This window comes from Lagopus muta, chromosome 4, assembly GCF_023343835.1.
Source record: "Lagopus muta isolate bLagMut1 chromosome 4, bLagMut1 primary, whole genome shotgun sequence".
Lineage (NCBI taxonomy): Eukaryota > Metazoa > Chordata > Aves > Galliformes > Phasianidae > Lagopus > Lagopus muta.
The window spans coordinates 60,806,972-60,818,991 of NC_064436.1; the positions used below are offsets into that span (position 1 = coordinate 60,806,972).

The 12,020-nt window shown below is 37.7% G+C and overlaps 1 protein-coding gene across 9 annotated transcripts in view; it reads right to left on the reverse strand.

The window, feature by feature from the left end:
* Nucleotides 1-866: 866 nt before the first annotated feature.
* The window catches only part of ABLIM2 (actin binding LIM protein family member 2), a 137,930-nt gene continuing 126,776 nt past the window's right edge, over nucleotides 867-12,020 (reverse strand). For 3 of the 9 annotated variants that reach the window (XM_048943519.1, XM_048943517.1, XM_048943515.1), the window contains one exon: nucleotides 870-2,622. In XM_048943519.1, the coding sequence (XP_048799476.1) occupies nucleotides 2,509-2,622 (114 nt within the window). In that variant the 3' untranslated portion in view covers nucleotides 870-2,508. Of the gene's footprint in view, nucleotides 2,623-12,020 lie in introns of all 9 variants that reach the window. The other 6 variants (XM_048943518.1, XM_048943516.1, XM_048943521.1 and 3 more) reach the window with 4 other exon arrangements.

The window sequence follows — 12,020 nt, forward strand, 5'->3', positions numbered from 1 at the left end:
TCTGCACCTATATATGGATTTCCTCTATCAACCTGCAATATTTTCATGGAAAAGATGTCTGTAATTAATCTGATGCCCAAGGAACAGATAGATGAGAATGGTAGTTTTCTCCAAGGTCAACTATATTAACCACTCTTTTTCAGCTGCTTACTCTCCTGCATTTAGATATCAGGTCTTAAGTGCCCAATGAGCCTTGCTGATCACATTTCAGATTGGCTGGATTTGACTGCAATATGAAGATATAATGAGCTATTCTGAGGTTACAGAGTATTGTGGATGTTGCCTATGGGTGATTAGGAGCTCTCAATTAAGACTGGCTACTGGTTGTGTACATGGGACATCATAGAATCGTTTGAGTTAGAAAGGGGCTCTTAAATGTCATACATTCCAACTCCCCTGCCGTGAACAGGTACACCTACAGCTCTATCAGGTGCTCAGAGCTCCAACCAAACTGCCCTTGAATATCTCCAGGGATGGGGCGCCCACCACCTCTCTGGGCAACCTGTTTCAGTGTCTCACCATTGTTATCGTAAAAAAACTGTGTCCTTGTATCTAATTTAAATCTGCACTCTTTAGATTTGAAACCATTTCCCCTTATCCCATCACAACAGACACTGCTAAAGAGCCTGTCCCCTTTTTTTTTCTTATACTGCCCTACAGAGTCTGAAAGTGAATCAGATTTTGCTTGATGTGTCAGTTGCTCCATGGATTGTTTAAGTTACAAACAACTTTGCAGTAAATTTACAGTCAGAGGTACACTTCATAACAAAAGATATTGTCTCCTTGTTGAGCAAACCTAATGCAAATAACATAATAGTTACATTAATATAATTGAAAGAACCTATCCAGAACAGCAATACAATGAATAAATTATACACAATTAGCACAGTTATTCAGTTATGTCTTTGTTTTAATGATTCTTTTAAACATTTGTATCATCAGACAAAACATTTAGGTCATGAGAAAATATTTCCAACAATATGGATTTTGAAAATTAGTTGGAAGAAGGCATGTTCAATGCTATGATTTTTCCAATGCTGGGGCAGTTGAAACAGTGTGTTGTAGTGCATATATTAACCAGTTACTTATGCAAAAAGACATAGTGAAGTAGGAAGTGAATACAAACATTCAAGGCAGTAAAAATGCAGAATACTGACACGTGGCTGAAAAATGTACTTTTTTATAATGCTCTTTTAGTTTCACACAAAACTAGCAACTCACTTTTAATCATTCTTTGTCAGCAACCATACTTCTGACCATATGAAATTATTAAATTTAATACAGTCTTCCAGTTGGAAGAGATATTAAGAGCTCGTATCAAATGCTCAGATTTTGTTAGCTTTGCTTGTTATTTAAGATAGTTCCAAGGTATTGCACCAGTATCATATAGGGATTTTTTTTTAATTGATTTGTATAGAAACATGCAAATAGTAATGCATGAGGGTTCCATATATTTGATTATAATTTGATATACTATTGATAGAGCACACCAAGCTTTTTTTTGTTACATTTTATGCTGAACTGTTCAATTTCCACACCTACCAATTGCCATTACCATTCTCATGGCTTGTGATATAAAGCCAGAAAGTGGAGAACGTGTAAATGTCTTTACTGAAAACACATAAATGAAAAAAAATCCTTATAGATAGACATATCTATCTACATATAATTAAGATCATATGGCATTTATATCAGCATGAAATGTAAAAAAAAAAAAAAGTTCCCCAAACACCCCAAGATAGTAGGAAAACACTATTAACTGTCACAATACACTCTTACACCAGTTCTGTATAAGGCTTCTGTTTTCCTGATGAATGGGAGTAAATTTTTAAGAAGGTCTCTGTATACATTTTAGTCATAATAAGTGCTTTCTGTCACAATATATTCTTAATAAAATAAAAACTCTTGTGCTGTAATTAAAGATAGCTAGTTACTGTTTAGGCAAAAATGACCTTTTAGAGAATAGGCTGTGTCTAAAGTATAAGAAGAATTAAGGTGCTTCTGTATTTTTCCTTTCATTCTTAAAAAGTACCACACATAAAGAGCTGCAATCATTGCTTGTGGACATGCTTTTCTTTGGCTTTTACCACATTTTTAATCGCATGTGATCCTCCATTACATAATTTTATATTCATTACTTGATTTTGTAAAAATTTATTTTAAAACTTAATGAAACAAAACGTCAGATTTCCTTTGTCACAGCTACACTTTTTCTCTTCTTTTCAGAATTTCCATTTGCATCAAGCAATAACTGCAAGCAACAATAAATTTAAAGCTAGATTTTTGCATGTTGTAAACTGGGTAGGACCAGAGTTACTGACTGAACCAGCTGGTAATGCAAGATTAGCAAATTCTTTGTATTCCAACATGTTGCCATCTAATCTGTCCTGTTTCCTCCGACACATACTAACACAATGAAGCTGGACAATGGTTCAACAGCAAGTGCATGTGATAGTTCTGGCAAGACTATTTCTGTTTTGAATAAGCACATATTTTATCCATGAAGGACTAGAAAAGCAGGGCCTTCTTCTTCAGGTCATTCCGCTTCCAAAGTGCCAGGCGATCAAACTCCTCAATGCTCATTTTGAAGACTTCCTGGAACTCCTCAGGGGACAAATGTCTCTTCAAAATGAAAACACAAAGGTATCATTAAAATCTTCTGTGCACAGGAATATTTTTACCCTTCTTAAGTTTTAAAATTCATCACAAAGTACTGCATTTGGGATTACGCTTGAATTCTCAAATTCTGAACAAAAAAAAGGCATCAAAACCACATTAGCTTACAGCAACTGGGAAATGAAATTGTTAACATTAGTGAATTTTGGAAAAAAATAAGAATAACAATCTTTCCAACAGAGTGCCAACTGAGTGGAAGTTACAATCTTTAGGAAAAGGATGTATTTATACATGGTGCGTGATGACAGAGCACACTGAGACAAATTTAAGGTACTCCAGGATTTTAAAGAGACTGATACCAACATAAAATCAGAGTTGGATTTATCTTCCTTGATCTTTAATGAGAGTGGTGGACACTGCACTGGTCTGCTAATAGCACTGTTATGCAAAGGAGAGAGCACACTGCTAAATTCTTAAATCCAGAATGCTATCATTCGTGGGGGTAGAGTTGTATCAGAAAGCCAAGTCTGATAGAGCTTTTTTGAAATGCCAAGAAGTATGTTCTTATTTAATGTTTCATATGTTTATACATACAAAGTTAAAAAGGGAGAACAACAGCATTAGGAATTTGAAAGAGATGGAATTATGAAAGTGCGTAAAGTTTGCCTAACAACGAGTAGTATATGCACACATATTATTGTGTGAATTACAAAACAATATTGTATAAAATGCTTCTGATAACTGCAGGCTAACACTTTTTCAAACATTTTAGCTTTATCAGAGAATGTTTCCACCGTATTAGGTGCACATCATCTAAAAGGGACAGATTCTACATAGTGAAAATTACAACTTTTATGGTTTTTTTTTTAAAGGATGGTTTCTCCTTTTCCATAAAGCTTTCCTTGAAGTTATTCTGTTATCAGCCAAAATTAGGACAGGGAGCATGCTAACACATCTTGATAGTTTCACAGTGGATTAACTGACAACAGACACAACTGCACTGGCACTACTCTACAAAGCTACTTTTTGACAAATTTAAACAAAATTCTATTTTCCACTTATTAATGATGAATTTGCAAGGCAAATTGCACGAGGAAAGTTAATGAAATTGTTTTCAAGATGTAACTACATTGAATTACCTTGAATGGTCTTGTGGGCCCTCCTGGTTTCTTAAAAAAGGACAGACTTTTTTCCCCTTGAGATTCCACATATTCAGAGCAACAGTGACTAAGAGTTTGGAACAGAGCCTTCATTTTTCTTTTGACCAATGAGAACAACACAACATAAGCACTACACTTAGCATGGAACAAATGCACCATGCATATTTGGCAGAGCAGATTCTGTTTTGCATGGAAATGAGCAACATCTGACAATGTATTTTAGCAACAATCTCTAACAGAATTTAATTCTATGGGGTCTGGAAAGAAAAAAGTAACTCTTCCTTGCACTATTTTTTTTTTCATATTTTTCTGGTTATCTAGTAGAAAATTCTAGCAAGCTTAATTTCTCTAAGCAAGAATAATGTCTATGGCTTGTTGAAAATGGGGTTGAAAAAAAATCTGGATAAGCAATATGGATCATATCTTGTTTTATCTTTCTTTTAGATTATAGGTAATACTTGAAACGTCACCTCAAGAGAAATTAGTGAGAAACTGTTGTTCATATCCTAGAAGAAAGTCAGAAAGCTTATAACCTGCAGGTAAAACTGCTTTGACCATGATTCAGAAACATAGGAAAACTAAAATTTTGAAAGAAATCTTTTCATCTTTTTTTTTTTTTTTTCTTGAGAGACATTACAGAATTTCTTCCTAGGAGTTGCTATAATCTCATCAGATCTCCTTCAACAGTGAAAGTCAACTCAGAGACAGCCAGCAGGTGCTATGTCAGAGCACAGGTCCTTCCTGTGATATGCTGGACATTTGCTACATCTCACCTCCCCAGTCTCAGCACAAGCTCTGCTCTTCTATCATTTTGCTTTGCCCTCAGAGCTGATGAGCTTCCAACCCACATGATTCTATACAAGCCAATATTAATTAGATGTGCTCTTTATTCCTCAGCATATGCCCAGATGACATCAATCTTTGACTACATTAGTTTTCTAATTCTTCTTAAGTTGCTTTTATATCAGCACCTTTTTTTTTTTTTTCCAATTTTTTTCCCCCTCTCTCACAGTTCTCAGCTGGTGCAGCCTGATCCAAAAGCAGCTTAGAGTTTCCAATGCAAGGATACCAGCTAGCAGCAGAGATTAAGATGAGAAAAGGATGAGCTCCCTTATTTTCACCTTCCATTCCACTCAGCAGTTATTTTGCTTCTAATTCTCCTCGTCTCAAGGACTATGCTACCAGACTGCAACATTAGCAAAGTTTCTTACTCCACCAATGCATTACTCACACTCAAAATTAATTCCAGAAGGCAAAATTAATTCAAAATTGGTTTGAATTCTATCTGAGGATACTCATCTGTGCCCAGTGTAGCATAATTCCCACTGTTTTCCCTGCACCTCAGAAGCACTCACTGTCCTTTTTCTAAACATCTTGGGCCCCAGCTCTGGGACTAACCATAGAAGCAGCAATGATTACAGTTCTCTTTGCAGATTTTAGAATAACCCTTGATCCCAGAGATGTCATCAAACTGGCAATACTTCAGATGAAAGTAACAAAAGGAATCATGGGTTGCTGAGTTTGATTTATGAGGAAAGACTAAAAGGCCTAAGTATGTAAAAGCATAGCCAAATCACGACTAAGGGAAAATATGGTAAATGTCTACAAGTACTTAAAGGGTCTAAACACCATGGGAATAGGCCAGTGTGGGAAGGTTATGTTCATGGTTTCCTTTATGTGACGTTAAATTTTGTCCGCACTGTTCTTGGACTTTCTTAAACCTTATAGCTTTCAGACAGTTCTTACCAAAAGCAGAGAATATAATAGGGCTAAGAAATTTTAGATTGTTTTTTCTTCTTAGTTATTTGAATATTAATTGATCTTAGCTGAAATATTTTCATGCAGAAGCATTGCCTTGTCTCATTACTCGAACAAAAGAAAGGAAATTGAAAATTATGTGCAGAAAATAGAGCAAGATATTAATCTTAAGGTATGAGAGAAGGCATGTACAAGGCCAAGAACTTAAGTTTTGATTTCTTTTCTCTTGTTTTCAAGTTTTGGGTCAGCTTAAAATATCCATATCCAGCTAAATTAATGCTGCATCATTGGGCCATTAAATGAATGGCTCAAGTTTTAATAAAATTAAAATTCTTTTATTATTATTATTACTAGTGCTGGCCTTGTTTCTAAGGTAGTCTGGGTGTTTTACGATATGCCAGGAACAAGTTCCTGATTCCCTTTGGGAAAATTTGACCATATTCAGACAGCTGAATTCAATCTACTTCTCTGTTCTTCATCAGTGGCAAAGTTGGGCACATTGTGAGAATCATAGAATTGCTCAGGTTGGAAAAGATGTATAAGATCAAGTCCAATCACAACCTAACCATACCTACCCTAACTCTAACAACCCATTGCTAAATCATATCCCTAAGCACAACATCCAAATGGATTTTAAACAGTCAGGGATCAGGACTCAAAGACCTCCCTGGGGAGCCCATTTCAGTGCTTAACCACCTTTTCTGTAAAGAAGTTTTTCCTGATATCCAACCTAAACCTCCCCTGGCACAATTTGAGGCCATTTCCCCTTGTCCTGTCACCTGTCACTACTGAGACCAACCACATTCTCACTGCAATCACTTTCCAGGTATTTGAAGACAGCAATGAGGTCTCTCAGCCTCCTCTTTCCCAGACTAAACAGCCCAGTTCCTTTAGTCACTCCTTGTAGGGCATACTCTCCAAGTCCTTCACAAGCCTTATTGCCCTTCTTTGGACCTGCTCCAGCATCTCAATGTCCCTTCTGTATTGAGGTGCCCCAAAACTGAACACAGCACTCGAGGCAAGGCCTCACCAATGCTGAGCACAGGGGCAGGATTACTTCCCTAGTCCTGCTCACCACACCATTCCTGATACAAGCCAGGATGCCATTGGCCTTCTTCGCCACCTGGGCACACTGCTGGCTCATATTCAGCTGACCATCCGTCAGTACACCAAGGTCCCTTTCCATCAGGCAGCTTTCCAGCCACTCCTCCCCGAGCCTGTAGGGTTGCCTGGTGTTGTTGTGACCAAAATGCAGGACCCAAAACTTGACCCTATTGAAACTCATATAGTTAACCTTGGCCCATCAATCCAGTCCATCCAGGTCCCTCTGTAGTGCCTTTCTCCCCTCAGGCAGATCAACACTCCCTCCCACCTTAGTGTCATCTGCAAACTTACTGAGGGTAAATTCAATCCCCTCACCAAGATCATTGATAAAGATGTTGAATATGAGTGGCTCCAGTACCAAGCCTTGCGGGACACCACTCAAGACTGGCTGCCAACTGGTTTTAACTCCACTGACCACAACTCTTTCGGCCTGGCCACCCAGCCAGTGTTTCACCCAGCAGAGCCCATCCAAACCGTGGGCAGCCAGCTTCTCCACAAGAATGCAGGTCCAAAACCATCTCAGCATGGATTATGCAGGGCCTACTCTGTTCCCAATACCTATCTTCTAGCACAAGGGGCTGTGTGCCCAGGGAGCAACTAGTCTTACTATTAAAGACTGAGGCATTAAGTACCTGAGCTTGGTCCTGATTCTTGGTCACCGTGTTCCCTCTGCGTCCAAGAAAAGATGAAAACTTTCCCTAGCCTTCTTGTTACAGTTGATGTATTTATAGAAATATTTATTGTTGTCTTTCCCCTTAGCTGGGCTTCAGTCTTTCTAATATTCTCCTTGCACAGATTCACTATGTACTTGTAATTGCCGTAAGTTTCTTGACCCCTCTTCCAAAGACAATAAACTTTCATTTTCTTCCTGAGTTACAGCCAAAGGTTCAGCCAGACTGGTCTCCTTTCCCTGTGACTTGGGGATGGTCAGCTCCTACACCTTTAAAATAACTTCCTTAAAGTATTGCCAGCCTTTCTGGACTCCAATGCCCTCCAGAACTACCTCAACCACGGTCCAAAAGAGACCAAAGTCTGCCCTCCGGAAGTCCAAGGTAGCAGTTCTGCTGACTTCCTTCTGTGGTTCAACAAGGATAAAAAATCTATCATTTTGTGATCACTTTGACCCAGGTGGCCTCCAACCCCCAGAAGTACCATGGAACCAGACCAAGGTCCCTTTCTACCCTTACACTCTGAACTGTCAGTGTTTAGATTATCTCAAATTAGAAGTTGCATAGTGGTGTTAACAAGATGCTGCCTGAAAGCCTTGCTAAAAGATTATGTAAATAACTTAAAGACAGTTACTCACTGAAATGGCTGCTAAACTGGAGCTTGTGACATCAAACATTTTCAGTATATTTAAGAGTCAGTTTAACACAATAGAATAAACTACTGCATCATATTGTTTTAAAACAATTGTATTAATCTTGTAAAGGCTTGTAAAATCAGTAGCATTCAGTCTTGTCCTGGATAGCACTTTGTGCAAGCTTGCATGGGAAATTAGAAAAAGATGACCAGACTCAAGTTCAGTCATACATAATGCCTCACTTGCATGTTACCTAAAATACAGCACGGTGCTACACGAGAAGCACAGCCATACCTCTGTCATAATTATGTGGCTAGCTCTCTTACAGCATACATACACAATGGAAGAAACAAATTTCTTAATGGTATGATACAGAACTATGCAATCAAGGACTGAGCTAAGCATCTCAGATGTACTGCAACCCTATAATGGAAAATCCTCATGTTGATTGATTATTAAAATGAGTGGTACAGATATGTGCTCATTTTTGCATTTCCCAAAGAAAAGTAATTGACTGCACATTCAAATAGTTTCTATATAGTGCTAACTCAGAAAGAAGTGATGCTTTCTGCTGAAAATTAACGAGGCTTGTGCCTGTTTTTCTGTGCCATGTTAAAAAGCCACTAATCATTCTAAATAGAGTTACAATGTTTATTTAATTCAATGAGACTTCTTTTACACAACAATAACTGTATTTTTAATGACATTCAAAGATCTTCAAAACTAATACTGGCATTAGCATGACTAAGTCACAGTAAGGGAAAATTGCAATTAACCTATGGTTACAGTGCACTAAGCTGTGACCAGGTCATGCTGCACAAGCATGTTTATTCTGTGACAGTAATTGGATGGGAGTCCACAAGACAAAAACCTGCTGATGTAGGAAATTCAGATATCAGACTTCCTCAGGAGTCACACCAAACCCATGAGCCAACACACTGGATGGCAGGAGGTGATGAGCTGAAGGAGAAAAAAAAAAAAAAAAATCGAAATTCTAATTCCTAGGGGTTGTTTAAAGCTTCCAGTTTGATTTTGTTTTCATTTTTGTTACCTTATATACACAGGAAGTGACTGCTGAACATAACATTGCCTTTCAATGAATCCACAGTGACTCTTTCTGAAGTACTCCATTGTACAGAGTGTAATTTTAATAGTTTCCTACTTCAATTATTTTTTGTTCTGACTTGTTGTAACACTTCAAAACCTCTAACCCACAAAATATAAAAGCAAAAGCTATAGGATCTCTTCTACAGTCTCCAAAATACAAAATACCCAAACTGTGGTGGGATTTTTGGGGAAAAAATTATTCACAGGTAAGCAGGCATTAATGTAAATAACCAAATTTTAGCTCTGTAGTACCCTAGAATCTGTACAAGTGAGGTGTAATATTTGTTCTTGCTTTACAATTTAGGATGTTAGAAGGATCTCAACTGAATAAATGTGAAATAAAAATGGCCTACTCCTTCCTTCATTTTTTCCCCTTTGCTTCCCTAGCCCCATTTCCTTCTCCTACACCTCTAGAATTTTGATCAAATATAACTTTCAGATGCCTAAAAATAAGTTTTTGGAAAAAAATCTCATTGACCTACCGAATTTCAAATCCTTATTTTGCATCCAGAACATTTGCGCTCCTTTCTGTTGCATTGCTGGGGCTCAGCAGACTCTTCAGAGGCTTCTTCTAAGCCTACCACATTTGTAATTAGCTATGTGCCATGTTCCCAAGGGAGTACTGAAATATTATTCTAATCTACCAAGCAGTTAAACTTTGTGCTCAATAAATATTTCAAACTATTACATACTAACTATATGATGGGGGGTGAGAGGAGTTAAGAAAAAGAGTTGCTACCTAATGAACTTTAAGAAGTATGTTAAAATAACGTGGGCTACTCCACTTACACTCAGTGATATCAATACTTTACCTATATTATCTTACTACATAGTTGAATACATTAGAACCACTCTGAGGATAACCTGTGCCACTATTCCATCATTCAACCAAATGAGCTTTTTCATTGCCCTCAACTTCCTGTTGATAAAAATGTTCTGTCATTAAAAAATGATCATTAATAAAACTAAAACTGTGAATTCATAGTGAATTAGGGAAATATATAGATGATTTTAGACATTTTAGACATATCAGTGGAGTTTTCTTTAAAAAAAAAAGTAGAGGTTATTGTCTACTAAACTGGAGAATCCAATTACATAATTTATTGTGTATTCATGGATGCTGGTGCTAGCACTTGCTTGGATATTTGTCCCAGATGCACAGCTGGGGCTCAGAGGTTTGGTTTCAAGTGATATATCTATGGTCTTTGGGGCTGATCCAAAAAAAGTACACTGAAGTCAACATGAAACTTTCCACATGTACTCACTTAAGGTTAAAAAATACCTTGTTCATAAAGCAGATTTTCCAGTTTCCTTTAGTTACGTGTTCTTCATATCTAATCGCTCTTCAGCTTCACACTGTTCCCACTCTGGTAGGAATTAGCTTTTTTACATATTAAGTCATTTCTAATGTGTAATTTCACTTTACAATGGCTCCCTTTCATAAGGACTTTGAAAACTGATATAGACATTCATCGTCGATCTCAATACAAACAAATGCTTAGAATAAAAACAAAAACACAAACACAAATGTTTTGCAAATTAAATGGTGTGGAGTTCCACTAGCATCCACAAAGTGCACTTTTTCACACCAGGATATGAATTTCATTCTGAAAGAGCTCATATGGGCAGCCTGGTCTAATGGTTGGCTCAGAGGGCTGGAGCATCTCTCCTGTGAAGACAAGCTGAGGGAGCTGGGCTTGTTCAGCCTAGAGAAGAGAAGGCTGTGGGGTTACCTCATTGCAGCCTTCCAGTACCTTAAGGGAGCTTGTAAACAGGAGAGGAGCCACTTCTTTGAAAGGGTAGATAACAGCAGGACAAGGGGAAATGATTTTAAGTTGAGGGAGGGAAGATTTACATTAAATATCAGAGGGAAATTCTTTACTATGAGAGTGCTGAGGTGCTGGAACAGCTGCTCAGAGAGTCTGTGGATGCCCCGTCCCTGGAGGTGCTCAAGGCCAGGTTGGATGGGCAGTGCAGTGTGATATTAAATATGGAAGTTGGCATCCCTGCCTGCAGAAGGGGACTGGAGCTTGATGATCCTTGAGGTCCATTCCAACCCTGGCCATTCTATGATTCTATGACTCTGCCCACGGCACAGGGATTGAAAATAGATGCTTTTTGAGGTCCTTTTCAGCCAAGGCCATTTAATGATTCTTTGATTCTATGGTCATCTAAAATTCAGCCCCAAACTACAAACTGTGCCTCTCTGAGCTAAAACACTCAACATTTTCGTTTAGCCTTTCCCATGTACTCCTCATCTGAGCTCTTGAGAAAGTGGGACGCACAACATTACTTGTATGACTGACATCAACAGGCTGAGGCTGTTAGAATTCAGGCTGAATTACTGGAAATCTTTCCTAAAATGATTACAGCCCAAATGGGTAGAACCCAGGGCAATTATTGAAGAAAAGCTAGTGGAAAAAAGTCTCATCCTTAAAACAGATCCAGACAAGTAGCTTCAGGAGGAAAAATGTATTTGAATTAATGTGAGCATGCTGTTCAAACAAGACCACACCCATGCTTAAATCTCTGATTTCTATTTACAAGAGAACAAGGTGGCAAGAAAAGCTTTCTACTTGACATTCCAGAGTATTTTCTTCCTTAGCAATTGTTTCAGTTAAAAAATGAGCAGGCTCAAACAAAAGTGGAATAATTTACTTTCTACTGTATTTCATAGGCACGAATGAGTAATTCTTTTAACTCTCTGATGTTCAAAAGAAAATGCTAAAGAAGCTAAGATATATCTAGATAAGAAAATCAAATGAAAAATCTCAATTATGCGTTCCAAATGGAAGACTAACTATGATGGTTTTTAAAACTACCAGTCTGTGACCATGAAAGAAACCTTATCCTCTATGATAAAAGTAATTTCCAGAGAAAAATAAATAAATCAAATCTATGCAGCTGTTCATGAATGTCAAGTTGGATGTGCAGGCACTGAATTAACTCACACTTCTGTGACTCAACAACAG